The sequence below is a fragment of the Trichosurus vulpecula genome, chromosome 3 (genome assembly GCF_011100635.1).
Source record: "Trichosurus vulpecula isolate mTriVul1 chromosome 3, mTriVul1.pri, whole genome shotgun sequence".
Lineage (NCBI taxonomy): Eukaryota > Metazoa > Chordata > Mammalia > Diprotodontia > Phalangeridae > Trichosurus > Trichosurus vulpecula.
Genome location: NC_050575.1, coordinates 396,621,751 through 396,647,004, shown reverse-complemented (window position 1 = coordinate 396,647,004; position 25,254 = coordinate 396,621,751). Strand labels below are relative to the sequence as shown.

Sequence of the window (25,254 nt, the reverse complement as noted above, 5' to 3'; positions counted from 1 at the left end):
GAAATAGAAGAGGATGATATAGATAACATAGGATAATATAGAACAGGGGTGGATTTCCTAAGGCCAGGAAAAGTTGAGTTTCTGCCAAAACATCATTTAAAATAGTTAAATGTGCCAGAACACACCAATACAAGGGATAGAGTGAGAATTTTGAGTCATTGAACTTGAGTTTAAATCCTGTCACCCTAGGCAAGTGAGTTTACCTCCGGGCCTGTTTCTTCATCTATAAAATGAAGGAGTTTGGACTATATAGCTTCTAAGTTCTCTCCCAGATCTAAAATCCATGAGAGCCAATGTGGGATATTAAGAGTGCCAGACTTGGAATCAAGAAGGGTTTGGATCCTGCCTCACTTAGTAGCTGTGTGACCCTGGGCCATTTGATTCACTTTTATAGCATCAGTTACCTCATCTGGGTTTGGGTGACCTCTTGCTTTACCCCAGCTATTTGATCATTTCATTTCTAAATCTGCGGTCCATGGAAAAATAATAAGTGCTTCCTATGTGCCAGGCACTGCTGTAAGTACTGAAAATACAACTTGTCCTTGGGAGCTTACATTCTAACGGGAGAACCACATATATAGGGCAGATGGTTTTGGTCTGGAATGTCACTGGGCTGGTGAACGGAATCAGTACATAACATGCCCTTTGGAAAAAGAGTAAGAGTTTATTTGATTACCGTACCACTAAAATGGAAAGGGTTAGGGGTGGGGTTGGGGTACTTTGTCACGTCAGACTCTCCATGACCCCATTCAAGGTTTTCTTGGCAGAGATGCTAGAGTGGTTTGCCATTTCCTACTCCAGCTCATTTTACAGATGAGGAAACTTGTCCAGGGTCACACAGCTACTAAGTATCTGAGGCCAAATTTGAATTCACATCCTTCTGACTCCAGGGCTGTTGCTCTATCTACTGCACCACCTAGCTGCCCCAACGCAAATAGTAGCAATAAGAATTTTCTAACTGGAGGCTACCTAAGAGGAAAAAAGGTGGGTTTTAAGCTAATTGCTTAACTTCTGTGAGCCTTCCACTTCCTTTTCTGTAAGATGGGAATAGTAACTCCTACTTCATAGGCTTATTATGAGGCTCAAATAAAATAATGTAAATAAAGCACTGCAAAGCTTAAAGGTCTAAATGAATAAATTGTCTGCAGATTTTTATATATCCATTTTAGTGACCTGTGATGTAGATAAATTACTTCTAAATCGATCCATTTAAAAATTCAGAAACGTAGATTTCTATTTATATCTTGGCTAGTGGTTAGAGTACTGGACTTGGAATGAGGTCGCTAATGCATGTCAAGCACTTTGCAAACTTTTCAAGCCCTAGAGAAATGGGACTGATTATTATTGACCATTCGGGAGTGGGGGAAAGGAATGAAAGTTCCAGTCTGTAAGCATCTCCATTCCAGCATCACTGAAACCTTCCACACCGAGGAGTCTGTCTCACCACTAAGAAGACTACTAAATCAAATTTCAGAAAGGATCAATAATTGGTTCGAATTGAGGTAATCAAATCCTGTGTGACAGCCTTATGACAAGGGTGTCTGTTAACATTTCATCTCCAATTTAGTATAGTCACATCTTTGAACAACAGCTAAAAAGCCAAGAAGTTCACTGAGAGAGAAAATACAACACATGATAGTACAAGGATGATAAGAAGTTTCATAAGTGATGCAGAAAAACCATATTAGATAGTCATTTTCTGGGGTGAAATCTGCACAGTTCTGGTCATTAAACAATACAGTCATTCTCAAAGAAATAAAGCTCTAGCCAGAAATAATGTAATTAATTTTTATTGGTAAACATTGACACCAGCATTAGAAATGTCAGTAAAAAAATAAAATTTCAGTTGTTTTCTCTCATACAAAGATTTGATCTTATTGACTGTAGCAGTTGGTGAAATAATCTTAATACAAAAGATTAAGCTGATTTGAGTTACAACCAGCATATACGGTGTGTGCACAAGGGTGAAAAGCCTTCTGAATGTGGACAGTCAATGGCACCAGTGCTTTACATTCAACAAAACTGTTCCTTGGTGTTTTTTTTTTAATTAGGCTTTATAACATAACAAGACTATAACTTAAACCACAGCAATTAGGAAATAAAGTTGGACTCAAAAGTTTTTAAAAGCTTGGCAGCTGAATAAATTTAAACATAAAAGAGGAAAATTTAGAAGGTAATTCTGCGCACGAACAAAACCTCTTTCACTGGTTCCACATTTCATAAAAGGTTAGGTTTTTGTTGCTTAAAAAAAAAAAAGAAGGCTGTGCTTATGATGCTGGAATAATGATGTATTTTGACCCCATGATCTCCTTTACTCTGGAATTCATTTTTGCACATTTAGAAACATTTCCATGAAAGCTTGTTTTCCATTACAAAGTACCACAATAAAGACCTGAAAAATCAGCTTTGGTGGTTTATAAGGAAAAAAAAAACGAAGGAAGAGGCACAACATTGGTTTTATCAGCTTCTTGATGTAGAATTAAACAGGGAATTATCATCTGTCCTTAGATCTGTCCTTAGGAAATTCAGGGTTTTTTTTGGGGGGGTGGGGAATAAACCGTTCCAAAAATCATGATTATATATGAAAGTGTTGTTCAAACCAAGCATCAGTTTCTTTTCTACCTAAATAACTGCATATCTGATAGCAGAATAAAAGACAGATGTTCCATTGTTTATCTTTACATAAATAACTGCTCCCTGAAAACTTAATTCAAGCTACACACATTTCACATAAAATCTATGTACAGCATTCATAAACCATTCAAAAGAGCATATCACATATTGGGACTGACCACATAAACACTGAATATCCAGTAATCTGAGGATACATATGCAATATGCTTATAAAAGAGCAGCTGAACCAAAAAAAGATGAGAAAGCAGATGGAAACTAGGAGGCCTTTCCAGATGCCTTATTCTTTGTGCTTTGGCTCTAACATAACTGAACCTCAGAACCATAACAGTAATTATATATAGCAAGAGAGATATACATATGTATACATATATACATACATATCCCTTTGGATATAACAACTGTCATGGATATATCCTATGAAACAACAGAATCAAAATAATTTCTTACAACCCTGCTAAATGAGTCCAATATTGTGCTGCAACATACCTAAAATTTTTCAACCTGAAATTTCCAATTATGAGTATTTTTGCAAGTAGCAGTTTCCTGAAATGGACTAATATACTCAACCAAAAAGCTCCTTGAGAGAAAATACTAAAGATTGTTATCTAAATGAAGGCCCCAAGCACACTGGGTCAACATCCTGTGGGAGGATTTATGAGAAGTCGAGGTCAAGAGTCCCATAGGATAAGACGGCATGGATGGGCTGCAATCTGCATCACTGGATGGAACACCCAAATCTTTGACTTCACAGATCCACTAAAGTATTAGTGTGAGAATAACTTTAAAATATTATTTTTTATGCCACTATCATCTTTATCATGGTAGAAATGATTTTTATTTTGAGGGTGCCAGCGATAAGCAGGGCAGTAAGAAAGAAATCTTAGGACAAAATGATTTTGAGAGTAATGTAGGTGGAGTCTGTTCAACACAAAGTAGTACTGGCTTAATGTCTATAGCCCCCTCATCTTGTAAAGCCCAAACTAGTGGTTGATTGATTATCTGAAGAAAACCTGGGATTCAATCCCGATTCAAAATCTTAAAGGCAGCACTTCGGCTCGGTTTAAACTTAAACATAAACAAACTCCACATTACACTACAACATAAATACTAACTATAAGAGAAGAGAAAAGAAGAATCAAAATACATTTCAGAAGCTTGGGAACTTTTACCAGATAAGTATAAGAAAATGGTTACTATTCACCATTCCTGCCCATCCCAAGACCCACTGAAACATTCCACAAGGTAGGGTCTAGCAGGGTACCACCTGAGTGGCACCTGTTACATGGCAACTTCTGCCATCAGGATGAGAAGAAAAGCACTCACACGACTTCCAGAAGGCCCCCTAAAATCTGTATATCAGAGACGTGGGATGGTTTCCTAAATTAAATTCAAATTTGCTACCTTACTTTCCTTCAGTGAATCTAAACAAAGGTTTAAGTAGTCTCTAAGACAAATTATCATTCTCTCTGTGCAATAAATATAGTAAGTACTGGATAGTTATGTGGGAAGTGTGGGAAAATTTACCTACTGAATAACACTGCCTACCACAAGAATTTAATAATGGCTATAACTTATGTTGAGGAATTTAAAATTGTCAGATTAGAACACTGTGTTTTCACTTCTCTCAAGCATAGGGCATTTATGATTTGGATAAGTGTTCTGTTAGTAATAAATTAGTTTTTATTCGGTATGTAATTCCTTCATGATTTTTCTGTATAGTTCTCTTATTAGATAAGTGTTATCTGTTCATATTAATTAGAGGCAAAGTATATCTTTTAAAACAGAATGCATATTATCATGTGTGGATTATTATTTAGTAATAATAATACCCTAAACTTTACATTTTTTTATTCAAGGATCAAGATTTAGTTACCATAAGCAATCTAAACTATTCCAGAACCAGATCAAAAGAGCCTAAAATTGACTGCATTCTGTGTTATAACAATTCTATAAATCCTATGATTAATCCTCTCACCTTTAAAGTCACAGTTTTCAGGCCTACAGTGAATGAAAATAAATCTCTAATTTATATCTAATGAACCAGCAATAAAAGGACAAAAACTTAGCTAAAATAATTCTGAGGTTTACTCCTGGCATAGTAAAATACAAAATTTTTTGAGGGAAATCTATGATTTAATTTAAAGGGCAGAATGTGAGAGAAAGGAGAGAATTAAGAATAATAAACTAGAGTTAACTTTAGGCACTTTCTGGAATAAAAGAGCTCTGATCCAATTTAAGATTAAACAATCAAAAGCACCAACGTTACTTGAAGCTGAACCTCTCTACAAGCCACGATCTCCTAAGGAGGGCCTTAAGAGCAGACCCAGAGAAGAATCCCCTTCTTTCTGCCCTAATGGCTAAAGTGCATTCTAATTAGTCAAGCTAAAAAATGTTTAGTCCAAGTTACTTTCTACTGGGCACCTTGTCAATAAAATCAAATAAATCTAACAGAATGAGAAGGAAGGCGCTAATGACAGGTATTCAGAAAAAATGTCTGAATTAGCGAGCGTATTTTGATAATACAAAACTGCATTTTCACATTAAAAAAAATCTTTGAAGTTCTCATTAGCTCATTGCAAAGTGTTAAATAGTCAGAGGTCAAAATATTGAACTCACGTGTTATCATTATTCAGTAGTTGTTACTGTTTTCCCTTTAAACAGTGAAATCAATGCTATTCTCATTGTCACATTTTACATAGATTTCCCTGCTACAATATTTCACCACATTTGTTCTCAGTTAGGATCCTCAAACAAAAACCTACTTGGCACTTAACTGTCACAAAAATGTAACAAAATAAAAGTTGGAAAAGCTAACTTCAATAAAGTCTAATCCCCTCAGACACCAGTCTCTGAGCATAGTATATTTTGCTTTGTAATTTTTGTGCAGATCTTCTAAAACACTCAATGCTGCATTTTCTTATAGGTCCTAGAGAATACTGGCACAACAGATGACCAATCCAAATGCACTGCTGTGCAGGTTTGTGTACAATTACAAAAGAGCTCAAATAGTTGACATTTCTTCAAAGAGGAAAGCTGATGAACCCTATGAAATTTGGAAGTCACCAAAAAGGTCTTTGGCTCATGGAGCTCTGTCTTCAAACTGAAGAAGGGACCAAGCCAGCAGGCCTTCATATACTCTTGTTCAAGCTGCTTCCATTTGAAAAACTTTAAATAAATTACCACTTTTAGCTATGCCCTTCCTTAATAAATAATCTGAAATCCTCTCTTCATGGTCTGTTCTATCATAGTCTGTAAGCAGATGCTATAGAGTTGCTAAAATCCGTAAAAAAGAAACCACCACTACACAAAATGTCTGGCCAACACCTAAGGTGAGGGCTTCAAAAGGGATCATTTCTTTGCCTGCTGCTCGGTAAACTCCAGCGATGGCTGCACCTGTTTAAAAAAGCAAGAAGGGGGAAAAATAAAGGTTAATAATGCAAGAAAGAGAGAACAAGATTTGAGATTTTACTATAATTATAATTCGGATTTTACTTTTTTTTGCACATGAAAAGAGTAAATTTTGTGAAGATGGCCTTTTTCCCCATTCCTTCCCCTATCTAATCATTCAGCAAGGTTGTAACTACTATGCACATGGTTTACAAATAGCTAACTTTTGATATTTTAGATGCAGCTTCTTGAAACTAGATTTTACTGTGATTTAGTCAATCTTTCTGGAAGCAACCAACAAAGTCATGTCCATGGCCTGCCTCAAGTCAGAGGCACAGGAATGACCTCTGCTTGGCTTAGCTAGTATTTCCAGGCCTCCTGGGCAGAAGCTTAGAAAGTTTTATTGAAGACAGGGGTTCTTCACTGTTTCAGAGATGGTTTCTCACCCCACACCTTTATTTTTCCATTTAACCCTTGTAACATCTTGAAATCTCCACTCACAAGGAGTTGCTGCAGACAAATAAGGTTTCAGGCTTCCTTGATTTATGCAGGTTTTCTTTTCATTAACCATCTCCTGTTGAAGGGAGATGGATCCAATATTCTTCCTAATTGCCATTAAACACCAAACTAGGATTCGGGGCTCAAGTGAGAGCTAAGATCGCCCTGGTCCCAGTTTGTTTATTCACAAAATAGTTATGATTATCTACTGTGTGCAAAACACTCTACAAATATAAATCATGGTTTCTGCTCACAACTTATAATCTATCTGAAATAGTGATATAAACTCACATGAAACCATTCAATTACACGATTAAGCGCCAAGATGAATGGTACAGTCAGTAACTATTATAAGAAAGCAGAAAACAGAAGTTCAATATGGGCTTAGTGATGAAAGGAAGTTTACAAGCACTTGGGAGATGCTATATAGGAGAATCATATATCAAGAAAGGTGTTAGGCCAGATGACCTTTGAGGTGCCTCCCAATTCAAAGACTTTAAATCTCCATATGAGGTTAGAAAAATATGGTGGAAACAAATTCAAGCCTCTTGAATCTCTAGCTGGGGATCTTTCTCTTCTGGGTAATGCAATAGAGAATCAAACATTCATGATACAGAGGGAAGGAGACCAGCCGGCTTAGGCCCCTTTGACGTAACACCACAAGAAACTCATTCATTGTTGGAGATTCATAAAAGAAAGAGACATCCCACTGACCATGGCTAAGTTGTTTCTGGTGTGTTCTGGTGAAAAGATTGGCCAATGCTTTGCTTTGCTTGAGAAGTTAAATTTGTGCCATAGTCCCTGTATCCATATTAGTCTGTTTCAGGAGCCCTGGATCACAGATTTAGAACTGGAAGGCACCTGAGAAGTCATCCAACCTGAGCCCTCATTAAAAGGTGGGATAGCTGCAGCCCAGAGAGTGCCAAGGCTGTGTCAGAAACAGGATTCCACCCAGGTCTGCCCAGCTCCCAATCCAGCATTCTCATCACTGAGGGGGTCCTACTGATTTACAAGTCCAGGGTACTTACCATTTCAATAGGCTCTCACATACATTATCTCATCTGATCCTCACACAAATACAGTGAGAGAGGCAAATCAATCTATTTTAAAGATAAGCATACTGATGTTTTGACGTATTAAATAGCCTGCTCAAGATCACAAAGCTATAAAAGGACAGAGCTGAGGCTAGGACCAATGTTTTCTGGCCCATAAGTCCATAATCCTTCCATTTCAACAGGCTGCCTTTTAAAAGGAATATTCACAAATAGCAAGTTAAATTTAAAAGATAAATATTCCTAGTGGACCTCTATTTCCTAAGAAACTCCTAAAAACAAAACCCAAAACCCCAACAACACCAGAAACAGAAATCTATTAATTGTGTGAAGAGTTCTTGACTTTGCGATTAGCCTTCCACTCCTAGACTGTCCTTCAGCAACAGGACATGTGGAAATAATTAATTACTGTGCGATGCAGAGTAGACAGCTGGTGGCACAGTGGATAGAGCACTGGGCCTGGAGACAGGAAGGCTTGTGTTTAAATCCAATCCCAGGCATTTACTGGTTGTGTGACCCTGGGCAAGTCACTTAACCTCTGCCTCAGTTCCTTCAACTGTAAAATGGGAATAATAGTGCCTACCTCCCAGGGTTATTGTGAGGATCAAAAGAGATAATTGTAAAAAGCACTTAGCCCTGGGCACATAGTAAGCGCTATATAAATGCTTATCCCCTTCCCCAAGGCCAGTAGGCAAGTCAAACAGAAATAGCAGCTAACTATAGTAGAAAGAAGTGATGACTTCCATTAAATTCTGCATTTTTTTCCTTTCCAAAAGGCTTTAATTCACAGGATGGGGAGTGGGGATGTGGGAGGGGGAACTTTCCAAAAAAGTCCCCTGCAGTGAAAAGACAAAATCTAAGCCAAGTTAACAGGAAGTAAGAGGTCAAATCAGGGAATCTCTTTAAATTTTTTTCTTTTTGTTAGTCCCACGCAAGCAAATTTCTAAAATGATCCTTAAAGCTAGTTATTAGACATATCAAACTTGTTCAACCAATATTTTTTAATGTCTAACATACTTGTCAAGATTCCAGCAGTAATTGGTCCCACGATGCCCATCAACAGGATGCTTACAGACATGAACCTACCATATTTGTGATGCCTGAGAGTGAACAGTGCCAATAATCCAGCAGGGACATGGAAGGAGAGAGAAGATACCAGTGCCCACAGGAACACACCATACCACATTTCTAGAGGTGAAAATGAAAAATCTGAAGTTGAGTTTCTCACTATGATAACTGAAAAAAAGTCATAAAACCCCAAATCCAATTTTGAAAACCATTTAAATATAGCAATGCTTGCATGCATCAATCACATATATAAAAGTATTGCTACACTTGGTGAAGTACCACGTAGCTGCCCCCAACTCAAACTCTAAGGAAGAAAGTCAACTCCACATCTGGGTCAATTTGAGAAGTATACCCACCTCCCCAGAGCAGAGGGTTCAATGGAAGCACCTCATTCTAAATTCTGTGCTATGGGGAGTAATGCAGGATGCGTGGGACCTACCCAAATGCAAAAACCAAAACCAATAAACCCTTGATTCAGGGCTTAAAAAACAATTTGATTTTTGAAAAATCAAATATATCTTTCTTGGGTAAAAAACTGCAACTCATTTTAGACTCACTGTCTATAAAATCGATAAACCTCAATTTTCACAAACTTCATTAAAGATTGGTCCAATTCTCTTTGTACTTGGGCAGTTTTCCTCTACCCATTTGTGCTTTACCCATGGTGCCCGGCACATAGTTGGCACTTAATAAATGCATGTTTGTTTCCTTTCTATCTCAACAAAGACCAATAAGGACATACTAGGAACCAATGGTGGGCCAAGCATGGTGCAAAGAGGGATCGGGGTGAGATACAAAGACAAAAGTGAAGCAGTGTCTACTCTTAAGAAACTCATTCTAACGGGGAGGCAACAAGCACAGAAACAATGATACACAGAACAGTCACAAAATAAATCCAGAGTAGCCTTGTGACGTTGGGCACTGGCATGAGAAATGGCGTCTGCGTTTCAGGAATATCTTGGATGTGCTGGGCCTAACAGAAACCCAAAGGTGTAGGTGAGGAAGGAGAGCGTTCTAGGGGAGGGAAGGAAGGAAACCAGAGAAGATGCCCCAGGGTTGGAGACAGAAGGGCCCATGTAGGGAACAGCAAGGAGGTCCACATCACAGGACCAAAGAATACCTGGAGGGCAATGCCAAAACATGCACTTTCAGTAAAATTTTTTAAAAAGGAAAATACATTAGAAAGAAAAAAAAAAGAACCTCAGCTCCAAGTTTACTCTTTTGCTTATGGCTTTTGGGGAGGATGACTGAGCCTGTGAGTTTATTGGTGTCAATGCAGATCTGCAGCTGCTCTGTAATTTCCAGTCTCAGAGAGACGCTGTGAAGAACTAAGAGGCTCACTGACTTGCTGTAAAGGTAAGAAGGGTGGGACTTTTTTTTTTTTTACGGTTTTCTCTTTTGGAATGCTAAGGTAATCAAGTACCTTTCTGTCTTGCCTTTCAAATGTAATACAAGCAAAGTGGGACTTGTGGCTGTTTTTTGTCTGAGTGCTTCTCAGCACTGAGGTAATCGAGTGCCTTTGAGGAGTCTTGCCTCTGTTTCTTTGATTGACTCGAGGGTCTTTGATGACCGGCTTAAGAAACAAGAAAGCCTAGGCCACATGGGTTTGAGTTGCACGGTTGTGATGCCCTCTGACATTTTGTTTAGGGTTCTCACTCACTGGAAGAGTGTCCTGTGATTTGGCCAGACAAGACTCTGAGTAGCTGTCACAGAACACCCCCCCCCAACCCCCTTTAAAAACCCAGATGTTGATGCTTCTCTCTCTGGTAACTGTATGTATTGCTATAGTTAGATGGCTAGAAGCCTATGTGTTGATTTGTGTTTGTTCTGTTTATAAAATGTATGCTTGTAGTTTCTGTTTGTATTCTCTCTGAAGTTCAGGGTGTTAACTTTTCCCCCTGAACTAAGTGAATGATATATATTTATTTATATATATATATATATGTGTGTGTGTGTGTGTGTGTGTGTGTGTGTGTGTGTGTGTTTAATTAAAATGATATTGTTAACCCCTTAAAGTTGCTTTCCTTAGAAAAGCAGATCAAAGAACCTGTGCTAGCAGCCCTTCCGTGTGATGGTGTTATTGGCCTTATGACCCAACAGCAGCTGCCAGTCACATTGTTGTTACACTTGCCCAGGGTCAGACGGCCAAAACGACTCCCCAGCCAGCTCTCCATGCACCACACCAGGCTGCCTCTGCTTTGCTAAGGGAAGACTGCTGCAAACTCCTCAAAGTAAATGCCTTCCTACATGTGGCTGAAGCAGAAACAAAATGGTGGGAAAGAAGTACTACTTAATGTTAAAGAAACTGATTATTGTCAATTGATCAATCAAGCAACATTTATTAAGCACCTATAAGTGCCAGGCAATATACTAAGTAAGTACTGGGGATACAAAAGGAGGCAAAAGACTGCCCTGCTCACAAGGAGCTAACAGTCTAATGGGAGAAACAATATGCAAAAAATACTTACAAAGCAAGTTACATACAGGATATATGGGAAATATCTAGAGGCAAGGCACTAGAATTAAGAGGGGTTGGGAAAAGCTTCCTGTAAAAGGTGGGATTTTAGTTGGGATATAAAGGAAGTTGGTAGGCAGAGACAAGGAGGGAGAGCATTCCAGGCATGGGCGACAGTTAGAGAAAATGCCTGGAGCCAAGAGTGTCTTGTACCTAGTGGAGCCAGGAGGCCAGGGTCACCAGAACGAAGATGTGGTGGGGAGTAAGGTGTTAAGAAGCTGGAAAGGTACAAGGGGGAGTGGGTTATGGAAGGCTTTGAATGTCAAAAAGAGCATTTTGTATTTGATCATGGAGGCAACAGGAAGCCACTGGAGTTTACTGAATGTGTGTGAGAGGATGGTGTGTATGTGACATGATCAGACCTGTGCTTTAGGAAGATTTCTTTGGTGGCTGCATGGAGGCTGATCAGAGTGGGGAGAGTTACTGCAGTAGTCCAGGTGTTTGGCAATGAGGGCCTGCACCAGGGGGTGGCAGTGTCACGGGAGAGAAGGGGGCACACAGCAGAGATGGTACAAAGGTGACCTACAGGCTTTGCAAAGAGATTGATGGAACCCAGAATGATTCGTACGTTTTGAGCTTGAGGGACTGAGAAGATGGTGTTGTTCACTACAGTAACAGGGAGGGTACTTTAATGTCATTAAACATTTTTCCTATACTGAAGGGTTAATGGAATATAAAGATCTTCCCTGTACATTTATACACTTATGTGACTACATATATTTCCTTTTTCTCCTTGGAATAGGGGCCATGTTCCCAGGTCTAAAGGCACACAGGTAGTTTGCCTTATCAATCACGGATGTCTTATTCCTTTGAACTGTGGCCCAGTTCACAGCTGTAACACATCCTGTGCTGAGTCACACAGAGCCAATCAGGGGCCGAGTCTTTCTTTGAAAACTATATATATTCTGGAAGGTTGATATTGCCTTGGGGGCTCAATCACAAGAAAGACATTTCACCTAAGACCTTTCTGATTTCCTGGATTAGGGCTCTGGGTAGCTCTTATCAAGGGGCCCCCAGCTGTGAATGAGGACTTAGATGTCGGTACTCCCTGGTCTGGTGATGTGTGTAAATATTTCTGTTACTCTGTTGAGATTGTTTTTCTGTATTTCTATAATGATGTTTTGTATTGCCCTAGTGTGCAGAATAACTGTTGTGCTGGGTTTGGTTTTGAGTGAAGAGTGCTTACTATACTATGCGATTCAATCCTTAAAATATGTATGCATATTCATAGCAGCTGCTTATATCGCACTGGCAATACATATACTAAAACCAATTTCACTAGAATTGGATTCATACATATTCCACAAAGCTTATAAAAAACGTTTTAATCGGGAACCCACTGCACCTTCTCAAAGAAGCAGAATTTTAACCAATCATTAAAATAAAACCTTGATATATTTATCAAGGGGTCTGATAACAACAATAAATGGCCACACGGCATGGTGCACCCTCTTCTTACCCACTAAAGACACTGGGAAGAAGAATCAACCAAGAAGGCCTATAACATCATTTCTGATTATTATTTCAAATCCTGCCAACGATCCCCCATAAGGTACTAGTATGAGCGTTGAATCATAAATGAAAACAATGAAGAAAATTAAGGATTTGTAGGGTTAACAGTGAATCATATTTCAACCTTTTCTAGCTCTAAAATCAGACATTAAATTACTACATGCAGGAAAAACTCATCTATAGTGCTTCCTCTGAAAGTTACAATCATTAAAAAAAATTTTTTAAGGTAGAGTCTGGGGTGGTTTGGGTTTTTTTTTGGGGGGGGTGGAGATATGAAATAAGTAACTTCATATATAAATGTGTATATACACATATGTATGCCTTAAGATAGGAGGACTTGAGACTTTAAATTTAATTAGTTAAGATTTTAATCAATACAACTAGGAAAAAAAGATTTTATTATAAAATAAAAGATTCACAGTATAGTACATATACATTATTTTTGATCAATAGGACTATTATAAAATAAACACCATTCTATGGGGCACTTTTGAAAAACCAAGCAATTTCCCTTCAATCCACTGTACATTAAAACTTGCCATCTATTCAGAGCTCTTTATTGATTTCTGTATGATTCAAATCCTGTACATATCCTTCCCCATCCTCTTGCCTCCTTTGTTTCAGCCTCCAAGGATAAGGTGGCTCTTCCTTTGGCTAATGAAAACCTTAAGTCCTTGATTCCAAGAGGACCTTTGTACACATTTTGTATTCATGTGTATATGTATGTGTTGTGCCCCCTCCCCCCATCATAGAATGTAAGCTCTTCAAGATCAGGGGCTTTGTATCCCCAACACCAAGTATAATTCCAGGTTCACAGCAGAAGCTTAATAAATGCTTGCTGAATAAAATAAAATGTAGTACGAAGAGTGTGATAAAATGTGTGATAAAATACTCTTAGAAATGATTTTTCCAGACTGACAGCAAATTTTAGCTAAAGAAAAGTAGGGTGGTGTGACACGTCCTATTGGAGGGAATACCCATATTTATAAAACAGAGGTATAAATGAAGTATTTTTAAAGTCAGGCATAATTTCTAAATCTGTGGTCTCAGACTGGTTCTTGATTCTTCTCTCTCCCTCATCTCCCCATACCCAATCAGTTCCCAAGTCTTATAGATACATTTTCTACAACACTTTTGCATCACAAAGCTACCAGGCTAGGTCAAGTTTTCATTATCTCCAGCCTAGACTACTATTTATCTTCTTAAATGGTCTCCCAGTGTGCACTCTCTGCCTTGTCCAACCCATCTGTGTGGGAACACAGATGATGAACTACTATTCCTGAGGAAGAGGCCTGACCATGTCACCCCTACTCACCAACATTTCATGATTTCCCAGTGCTTAGAGAAGGAAGTACAAACCCTTGGGCTGGCATTTCAAAGCCTCCATGACAGGCTCCCACCCACCCTGTCAACCTAATTTCATACTACTCCCCTTTGGAAACCCTTTCTTGAACTCAAGCCAAACTGGCCCAATAGCCATTCCCCAACTGGATGTCCTACCTGACACCTCCATAAAGAGTGTCTTAATAAATGTTAATTGAATGATTCAGGTGGATTTGAAGTCAGAAGTGTATTCAAACATTCAGCATCTGACACTCACCACTTGGGTGATTTGGGCCAAATCATTTCACCTATCTGGGCCTCAGTTCCTTCAAACTGTTGGAAAAGGGTTTGGGTCTGATGGTTTCTAAAGCCTCTTCTAGCCCAAAATCTACAATTCAAAAATAATCCAGAGTAGAACCTTCTCTATTAAAGGACAAAAGGGAAATAAATTTAGTCAACAAAACATATACTGTACATAATTATACAGCCCTTCTCCTATTGAAATCCACAACACAGCTCAAATCTTGACTTTAGAAGGAAGCCTTCCCTTGTTCCCACCCCCTTCCCGTGGAAGAAATTACTTTTCCTACCTAAAACCTCATACTCCTTTCTTATTCAATGCCATAAGCATTTATTAAATGCCTACTATGTACAAGGGGGGCATCTCCAGTCATCCTGGTGAATATCAGGCCACTGGACCCAGATGGCTCTGGAGGAGAAAGTGAGGCTGGTGACCTTGAAGAGACTCCCCTCACTCAAATCAAAGTCAAGTGCAAGTCATGTCATCATTTCCCTGATGTCATGGTCCTCTTGAAGAATGAAGGACAAACACAACTACAAACATGGCATTGTGCTACGGATACAAAGGTAAAAACTAAATATTCTCTGCCCCCAAGAAGCTCATGTTCTGAGGCATAACACATACAGATAAGTAAATACAAAGCACATACAGATTAATTTTAGGCCAGTTATAGCTAAAAGGAATCACACAGACATGTGCACTCTTGGGCTGTATTCTGCTTTCTTATTTATCTCCTATGAACTGGTTTCTCACTGCCCTGCCCTACTTTGGTTTGTTATTTTTGTATTTTGTATATTTTTGGTACTTTGGCTTGTTATTTTTCCCTGGTTCTCTGTCACACTCCCTATTCCCTAGCCCAAATGCTCCACACTCCTATGCTCTATTCCGAATTTTCTCTTCTCAACTCAAGTGAAACACAACGCCTCCATCCCCCTCCCTCTCATCGGAGGACCTCAGCCTCATTCATTGAGAAAACTGAGCTCTGTGCTGAGTATCCTCTCTCCCCAATTCTACACCCTAATCCCCTCAACAGCACCTCCTCCTTTACCTCTGTCTCATTCTCCTGGCAAGACTGACCTCTCTGTCCTTGCCTTTGCTCCCATCCCCTGCAGTCTCTTGCCCGTTCAGTTACCCACCACCACACACATTCTTCAGTCTCTCTCTACAAGGCTACTTCCTAGCTTCCTAGAAAAGTCTTCCAACCCTTACCTTAAAAAAACAAACAAATAAAATCCTTTCATTTGACCCTGTCATTCTGTCAAGCTATACCAAAACTCCTAAAACTTTCATACACAAACTCCTAGAAATGGCCCATTATATTGTGGCTCATCTGCCACTCACTTCTCAATGTCTAACAATCTGGCTTCTAACAACCCTCCCCTTCCCCCTCCCCTGACTGAAATAGTTTTCTCCAAGGTAACCAATCTTCTCTTAATTGCTAGTTCCAATGGCTTTTTCTCAGTCCCTATACTTCTTGACTTCAGCCCTCCTCCTGAATACTCTATCCAGGGTTTCCTTAACAATGTTAACCCTGGTTTTCCTCCCACCTGTTTCTCAATCTCCTTTGCTAGATCACCACCTAAGTCCAGTGTCCTAACCATAGGTAGGTCCCAGGGCTTTGCCTTGAACCTTCACTTCTCTCTCTACACACTCAGTGAGCACATTAGCTCTGGTCTATCATCTCTATGCAGATGATTCCAAATCTATACATCCAGCACCCATCTCTCTCCCCTGAACATCCGTCCCAAATCACCAAATGCCTGCTGGATATCGCACTTAAATGTCCCATAGACACCTAACATATGCAAACCTAAACCCATCCTGTCTTCCCAGCTTCCTGCCCTATTTCTATACCATCATCCTTACAATCAACTGCCAAGTCTTGTCAACTCTGCTTCCAAAATATATCTCCCCTCTGTCTCCTCTGTACTCCCAGGACAATCAACAAGGTTCAAGCCATCATTACCCCTTGCCTGGATATTACAACAGGCTTTTTAAATTAGTCTCTGCCCTCTCCAATCCATCTTCCAGGCCTGACCCTGTCACTCCCCTTCTCTCTGATGCCCCTGGGATAAAATACAAACACCTTTCCTTGACATTTAAAGCCCTTCTGAGTCTGTCTCAGACTTATCTTTCCAGATTGATGTCACAATATTCCCCTCATAAACTCTACAGCAAAGCCAAATTGGCCTACTGGTGGCCTTCCCCATGCCATTCCAGGCTGTCTAGCCTCTAAGTCTAGGTATTTCTCTTCCTCGAGTAGTTCAAGGGTTGCTTCCTCCAACAGGTCTTTCCAGTTGTTATCTTTCCACACCAGTAATTACCCTTGTTTTGTATATATTTCCTATGTATCCAGCAGAATTAAGTCCTTAATAGCAGGGTAGATTTCATAAGTCTGATATCTTCAACCTGAAGGACAACACAGGGCACCACCATGTGCTTAATAACTGCTTGCTGAATTGGATTTGAAGGCAACTAGGAATTCTAAGCCTAAATGAGGAAAAAGTTCATTACTAGTACAGTAGACAACATGGCATTAGGAGGTAGAATGCTATATACAGGAAAAAGCTAGCAGGTTGATTTAGGTAGGACTCGTTGTATACATGGGGAAGTAATGGGGACAGAGAAGGAAACAAGCACTTATGTGATGCCAACTGTGTGCCAGGTACCATGCTAAGTACTATTTTTTAAATAAATATTATCTCATTTGATCTTGTGAAATGAGTCTGGAAAAGTGGGCTGAAGCCAGATTATAAGTGATCTTACATGGTAAAAAGAACACATTTATGCTTTACAGTATAAAACATATATTCCCTGATAAAACAAAGGTCCCTTGAAGGCCCCTTTAGTATTTTTTCTTTACTTCTTCAGCACAGCACATCTGTGCTTGGCACATAGTAAACACTTAATAAAGGTATGTTGGTTGACTGATTTATGCTAAAGCAACTAAGAATTCTTAAGCAAGAGAGTGACACAGTCTGGCCTGTACTTTAAGAATTTATTTTGGCAGCCATGTGGAGAATGGATTGGAGTAGTGAGACTTTTAAGCAAAGAAACCAATCAAGAAGCTTTTTCAGTACTTCAAGTAAGAGGTGATGAGGGTCTAATCCCTCCTAGGAAGTCACCCTAGAGTGGTGATAGAGATATAGAGTGAGGAAAAAGGGATGACAGATGGGACAGATGTCGTGGAGGTAGAATTAACAAGACTTGCCAAGTGACTGGATGTGAGGAGTGAGGGAGATTTTAGGGTGACTCCAAGGATGAGGGTGTGTCAATAGAAACAGAGAAGACATGCCAATTTAATGGGAAATACAATAAATTCTCTTTGGGCACGTGTGGAGTATGACATGCCTCTGGGACATTCAGATGGAAAAGTCCAGAAGCTGGTCAGTGGAAAAGGACTGGAGCTCAGGAGAGGAATGAAGACTGGATATGTAGATACCCAACAAAGGAGACTAAGAATGAGTCAGAAACCAGGAGAAGTGTAGGAGAAGAAGCAAAAGAAATTAGTCATAATGAAAGAGAGAATATCTAAGAGCGTGGTCAGTCTGTCAGTGAACTAGCATTTATTAAGCACCAGGTACTGTGATAAACACTAGGGATATAAAGAGAGGCAACAAAAAAACAAAACAGTCCCTGCTTTCAAGGGACTCTCAGAGTTTAATGGGAGAGACAAGAGGCAAACAACTATGTACAAACAAGTTATAGATAGGATAAATTGGGGACAGACTCAAAAGGAAGTGACTAAGATTAAGGAGGACTGGGAAAGGCTTCTTGCAAAAGGAGGCACTTTAGGTGAGATGCAAAGGGAGTAAAGGAAGCCAGGGGGCGGAGATGAGGAGGAAAAGAATTCCAGGCATGAGGAATACCTAGTGAAAACGCTCAGAATGGGAGATGGGGAGTCACATCAAAGAGTACAAAGAGGAGGGAGGGTAAAGTGTAAGAAGACTAGCTAGAAAGGTAGGAAGGGGCTGGGCTATAAAAGCCAGAGGATTTTGTATTTAATCCTGGAGGTGATATGGAGCCACTGGAGTTTACTGAATGTGTGTGTGTCTGTGTCTGTGTGTGCGTGTGCGTGTGCGTGTGCGTGTGCGTGTGCGTGTGCGTGTGTGTGTGTGTGTGTGTGTGTGTGTGAGTGTGACAGAGAGAGGGAGAGAGAGAAAGAGAGAAAGAGAGAGAGAGAGAGAGAGAGAGATGGAGACCAACCAAAGGCTAGTGTCAAGTGATAAGGGCCTGTCCAGAGGTGGTGAAAGTGGCAGGGGAGAGGAGTATACAGGAGGGAGATGGAGGCAGATGCTGCTAGGCATCTCTGACATAGAACATGCTGCTAATGCACCTCCCTCATCAATACACTCTCCCACTCTCCACAGTGACTCTTCCACACGTCATCCCTCCTGAAACCCCCCATGATGACACCCCTTCCCCTTTCAGCAGAGAACCCTGCCTCATATTCTTCAGAAAAAATGGAGGCCATCCCTATGAGCTCCCTCTTCTCCCCTCTTCCTCATCTCCTATCACTCTGGTGCCCTCTGCCACTCTCTTCCTTCATCCCTGTCTCACATGATGAAGTGGCTTTACTCCTTACCAAGGACCCCTTTACTAGGTTCAAGCAATCCCATTCTAATCCTGACTCCTCCAACAGATTGCCCCCTCTGTCATCCTCACTCTTTCACTTATTTTCAATTTATCCCCAACTACTGCTTAGAAACATGCCCATGTCTCCCTTATACTGAAAAACCCCTCACTTCATCTTCTATCCCTGCTAACTATCATCCTATTTCTCTTCTGATTTTTGTAATTGAATTCCTGAAAGGGCCATTTACAATAGATGCCTCCACTTTCTCTCATCTCACTCTCTTTTTACTCCCCTTATAATCTGGCTTCCAACCTTATCATTCCACTAGAACTGCTCTCTCCAAAGTTATCAATGATTTCTTAGATGCCAAATCCAGTGGCCTTTTCTCAGTCTTCATTCTCCTTGACCTCTCCTCAGCCTCTGACACTGTTGATCACGTTCTCTCCCTGCAAACTCTCCTCTCTAGTTTTTTTGGGGACACCCCTCTCTCCTGGTTCTCCTCCTACCTATCTGACAGCTCCTTCTATCTCCTTTGCAGGATCCTCTTCCAGATCACCCTCTCTAACCACCAGTGTCCCTCAGGGTTTTGTCCTGGGCCTTCAGGCTCCCATGGATTTAATTACTATCTTTATGCTAGTAACTCTCAAATCTACCCATCTTGCCCCAAATTCTACTGACCTTCAATCAAGTGTAAGTGCTATTATTATAGCCATGTTACAGATAAGTAAGCTGAGGTGGACAACAGTTAAGTGACTTGCCCATAATCACACAGCTACTAAATGTCTGGGGTCTGATTTGAACTCATCTTCCCAACTCCAGGCCAGGAACTCAATCTACTGTACAACCTTAGCTGTTCTAATGGGTTGTCCCAGGAGGCATCGGGTTCCCCCTCACTGAAGGTCTTAAACAGGCTCAATGAACATTTGTTCAGTAGGTAGCTCAATGTAAATACTTCTTTCAGGTATGAGATAGACTGGTTGGCTGTTGTCCGTCGTTCTCGGGGAGGACCAAAATGACATCACTATGCTTGAGTCAAGATTTGATGTGTCCGACTGTGGCTGATCAGGCCACTACAAGCTCGGAATGCTCTACCACAGGTTGGGCACAAATAATCCATGTGAACATTTGGGGTGGATACTCCAAACCTGCACATCCTGCATTTCCTTTGAGCTGTTTTCAATTCTGCTTTGCTCACAGAGCATAGCACCTTCTCTGATGTGGGCACACCATGCTGAGTGGTCCTGTGCCTATGTCTCCCATGTCACACAATCAATTCCAAAGTTCTTGAGAGAGACCTTAAGAGTGTCCTTGTATTGCTTCTTCTGGCCACTATGTGAACACTTGCCCTGTGTGAGCTCTCCATACAATAGTCTTTTTGGCAAGTGTACGTTTTGCATTCGAACAATGTGGCCAGCCTATCGGAACTGCGCTCTCTGAAGCAGAGTTTGAATGCTTGGCAGTTTAGTTCAAGTAAGGACCTCAGTGTCTGGTACCTTATCCTGCCAGGTGATCTTCAGAGTCTGAACTGAATGGGATAGACTAGATGGCCACTGAAGGCCTTTCCAACCACAAAACGTGAAAAATCTGTGATGTAAATTTTCATCCCTTATAGACTCTAAGGGTGGTACTGGGCAAAAGGAAGGAATCAAATTTGATTTTCTTAAAAAGTGAATAAGCATAAAGAAAGTTATGCTAAAGACCAGAAGCCAAATACAAATGTAAGTAGAAAAGAAAATCAATTCATAATTTCCTGAGTGATAAACCTCAAAATATTCAAAGCAATGACATTCCATGCTGAGTAGACAATAAAACCCAAGTAAACCTTTTCAATGGGTTCAAAATGGGAACTATGTGAATTCAGGATATCTGGTATAAGCTAAATTGAAATACATTTTGGAATTTCAACCAAGATCAAATTTTAAAGGCCATCACTATACTTACTGTATTTACAACGACCCAAAAACCAATAGAATGACTTGTTAGAAATACTTCTTAAGGTACAAGGCACACAGAAGAAAATCCTCTATACCCAGAAGGATCAGACCTTTCAGTACTAAAACCAGGATAGTCACTGCTTCTTTAGCAGGTTCCCCACCTATGACTTTCTCCATCTGGGGAACTTCCAGTATGGAAATGTCTATGCAAACAGAGTTGCTTAGGGAACCCTTTAAATACCTGTACATGGTCACTCAGCCAGTTTGTTATCAGAGGCAGGCCTTGAACCCAGGTCTCCTTGCCATCCCCCTCCCTCCCACAAAGACCTGCTTTCTTTCCCCTTCTTTCCACTATACCCACAGGTAGACTGGCAAAACTATGGAACTTGGAAGCTTACCTATGTCCACTTAATATTTGGAATTTTGTGTCAAGACCATTAATCAATTTGATTAGATTGCCTTATTTGAAAAGTAGGCATGATAATAATTAATAAAACAGTTAATAAAAATAGGTGTGATAATAATTAGTCCTAAGATTCAGGCTGAGAAAAGGAATAAACACTGAAATTTTTCCCTTCTTTCAATGCCCAGATTCTGGTAGGGCCTCCTCCAGGAAGTCTTCCTTGATACTCCATAGAAAAGTTTTCCCTCTCCTGCTCCTCAGAACTCTTCTACCAAGTACTGGTGACTCTATCCTATATTCTAACTTGTATCACAGCTGTTCAGACACCTCTGGACTGTAAACTCCCTGAAACCAGTTTGTGTCTTACTTTGTCTTTCTATTTCTAGAGCTCAGCCCAGAGCCTTGCAGTAGTAGCCATGGAAAACTGAATCAAATAAGAATGTACAGAAAGTAAGCATTCAGTCAGAAAACATTAGAACCAAAAGGGACCTAAACTATCTAGTGTAACCCTCTCTTTTACAGGTGAGGAAACTGAGGCTTAAAGATGTTAAGAAATGACAAGATAATAGCTCATAAGGGGCAGGGTGGGGACTAGAACCCAGGTCTCTTGAGACCAATGCTCTTCATATATCACTTCCCAAAATTATCTAGCCCTGCCTCGTCATACCCATTGTTCTCAGTCCACACAAACATAAGAAAAGAGGTAACGTTTTTTAAAAAGAGAGAATCTGAGACTAGCTCCAGTAGGGTTGCAGGGTGCTTATAAATTTCTGACTTTTTAAAGAATTACATGCTCTGTACTCCATCTATTTTGGAGTGATGCGCTGTCAAACGGGTTCTGGTATCTTTCTAGCCACGATTACTACGACGGCGGCATCTATTCCAACCTGGTTATTAATTCTTGCCACGTATTTTTCACAAACCATTCAGAAAACCTGCCAGGCGGGCGGTGCCCAGGCATTCGCACCGGACAGAGCCAGATCCAGACCACAACTACGCCACCGTGTGTGGTTTAAGGCCAGGACGGCTGCTGACCACCAGCAGCCCGTTTCTGTCCTACTATTTTCTAAGACCCTTAATACGCGTTTGTTGAGGACAACTGTGGAAGCCATCGCGGTGCCTTCAAACCCTGCCTCAGTTTCCTCACGTGTAAAACAGAGAAAGCTCTAAGCTCGCAGGGTTCTGATAAGGAGCAAACGAAATGATAGTTGTGCTTTCTAAACCTCACAGAGCGATGTAACGCGAGCTGTTATTATCATTATCATTATTATTATAATAACTGGTCCGGATTGTTTTCAAAAGAGCCAGGCCTGCCCTCCTGCCCCGCCCCCCACTCCAAATGACCTGAAAGGCTAAAGCCGTGGCCTGAGGTCTGGGAAACGGGCACTCGCCTGGCCAGGAAACGGGAAGGCGACGCCGCTCCGCTCCAGTCTACGGAAGCAAACGGCTCAAAGGCCGCCGGCCAGTCAGGGGCCCACCCGACCCTCTCTCCCCTCCTACGGCTGCGGGAAGGTCCCGGGTCAGGGCGCCGGGACCGAGAGGCTCTGCTGGAAGGGGCGGCGCCCGTCGCCCGTCACGTGACGGTAGGGGCGTGGCATTCCCCCCCCCCCCCCCGCGCAGGCGCAGGCGCGGCCGGTACCTGGAAAGGAGCAGAGGGAGGTGGAGTTGGGGCACAGCGTCCCGTTGCCCACCCGCGGCACAAGCTTCAGGCTCAGGATCTGCTGCAGGAGCCCGGCCGAGCCCCCGCTCCCGCCGCTCCCCTCGCTCTCCATCCCGCAGCCATTCACCTGCGCGAGAGGACAGCGAGAAGATACGACGGGGCCGCCGCCACCACCGCCACTGCCGCCACCGCCTTGGCGTCACCCACCCCGAACACAACCCTCTTCCTCCCTCCGCCAACAGGCGCGGTTAGGCGATGACTCCCCACCAATCGCTTCATGCTCTGGGCGAATTGGGGGCGTGGCGAATGGTAGCCCCGCCTCTGACGTCGCGCACGCCCCGCCCCCGACAGAATGAGCCTTACCCATACCTGCTGGGTCCCCACCTCAATGCAAACGCCCCTACTCTGCACCGCCTTCTGCAGGAGAAAAAGAGTACTGCATGCACCACCGCCACTGGTCCAGGGCGCTTCCAGAGTGTCCTAAAAATCTTAGATCGGTTTTAAGTTTTACTGTATTTTGGGGTCATTTTATATACTTTAAAAATATGCTTTTGTGAGCCCTGTTATCATTTATACTGAAAACAAACTGTATGCAAACTGTATTCTCTTGAGAGCCTTTTTGGTTATCAAACCACTGCCCCAGGAGAAGCCATCACCTGATTGGAAACTTGAAAGGTCTCTTCTGGGTCAGCCTGCCCCCAAAAAGTAGCATAAGCCATCCCTGGGATTAACCCCAAGGTCTGACCTCCAAGAGTGAATTCACCTTCCAGATTTTCATATGCAAAATATGGAAGCTCAAGAGCATTTACAATTATCAGATGGGTGAACTTGTTCTGGGGTGAATTTGCTGACTAGCAAATGTGTTCAAAGTATTCAAAGGACTTAGAGGTAGAAGGGACCCTAGAGCAGGGCTGCTTGACTTTCTTTGTCTCCTGTAGCAGTTTGGTATGAGCTCAGAATGTTTTAGGTCCAGAGAAATGAAATGACTAGGTGCTTTTCCCACTACACTGGGCAGATCTAACAAGGAATAAAGGTTAACGATCCATAAGAGTGTCTGTTTGAACATGAGAAAATAAAGAACCAGGGTCAGAGATTTATAGTCAGGTTCACAAGTGACTGGGCTTCAAGGAGTCAAGAAAGCTGCTGCTAATGGTGACATGATTAGAGGATACTTAGGTGTATGTAAGCTCTATCTCTCCTACTAGATTGTGGTGCCAGGAGGGCAGGAGCTGTTGCTACTGTTTGTTTCCTAAGCTTCCAAACACAGGATTCTTGGTTTTATTACTAACTTGCTCTGGGACACCAAGCTGGTAATACCCCACAGTGCTATAGGATCAAATGACATTATGTAGATAAGTGCTTTGAAAAGTATAGGGTATTATTATTATTAACAATGACCATGAATTGTTTTTAATGATGCTTCTCTCCCCTACCCCCACCAAAAAAACCCCTCTTTAAAAAAGGCTCATCTTTTTAAACAAGATTTTTCCAGTGGGTGATGCTATATGGAATATTAGAGTCTACAGATAATTAAACTTGAGGATCACCCAATGGGCAATGGAGAGGTATGTTGTGGGTGCAGGTATCAATACCTCTACAACAAAGAACGGAGCAAGGGAAACCGTATAGAAGGATACCATCAGAGGGACCTTTGACTGGAAAGAAGACATATTTTGTCACTTGGCATGGCAAGGGAGCACCGATGGACAGCACACACATCCAAAGAACTAAAGGAATACCCATTGTATTGGGTGGACCCCTTTTAGAGGTTTTATGAGAGGAGGTGCACAAGAGTTACCAGAGATGAGAGGGCCATGGATGGGTTGAGATGTGCATCATGGAAGAAAGTACCCCCACTGATAAGATCACAGACTCACTGAAGTATCCTTGAAGTTTGTTGGAGGAAGGGAAGGGAATAAATATTATATGTTGTTGTTCCATCATTTCGGTCGTGTCCAACTCTTCGTGACTCCATTTGGGGTTTTCTGGGCAAAGATACTAGAATGGTTTGCCATTTCCTTCTCCAACTCATTTTACAGATGAGGGAACTTGGCCAAGCAGAGTTAAGTGACTTGCCCAGGGTCACACAACTAGTAAGTGTCTGAGGCCAGACTTAAACTCAGGTCTTCCACAATTCTAAGATTCAATGATGAAAAATGCTATCCACATCCAGAGAAAGAACTATAGAGTCTGAATGTAGAGTGAAGGATACTACTTTCTCTTTTTTTTTTCTTTCTTGTGATTTTCCCCTTTTATTCTGATTCTTCTTTCACATCGTGACTAATGTGGAAATATGTTTATTATGATTGTACATGTGCAGCCTATATCAGATTGTAAGCCATTTTGGAGAGGGGGGAGGGAGAAAAAAAATTTGGAATTCAAAACCTTATA

At 41.2% G+C, this 25,254-nt stretch overlaps 1 protein-coding gene across 4 annotated transcripts; it reads right to left on the bottom strand.

Annotated features, from left to right (window-relative positions):
* Positions 1-1,719: 1,719 nt before the first annotated feature.
* Positions 1,720-23,086, bottom strand: TMEM170A (transmembrane protein 170A). Of its 4 annotated transcripts, none has more exons than XM_036748423.1 (3): positions 22,843-23,086; positions 8,589-8,759; positions 1,720-6,027 (listed from the first exon to the last, which is right to left on the bottom strand). In XM_036748423.1, the coding sequence occupies exons 1-3, from the start codon at positions 22,973-22,975 to the stop codon at positions 5,897-5,899; spliced, it is 435 nt and encodes a 144-aa protein (XP_036604318.1). In that variant the 5' UTR covers positions 22,976-23,086; the 3' UTR covers positions 1,720-5,896. The 4 variants fall into 4 exon arrangements, with proteins under 4 accessions (XP_036604318.1, XP_036604322.1, XP_036604320.1 ...); XM_036748427.1 differs by lacking the exon at positions 22,843-23,086 and adding an exon at positions 22,548-22,769 and having other exon boundaries at positions 8,658-8,759; XM_036748425.1 differs by lacking the exon at positions 22,843-23,086 and adding an exon at positions 22,548-22,744.
* Between the last annotated feature and the right edge of the window lie 2,168 nt (positions 23,087-25,254).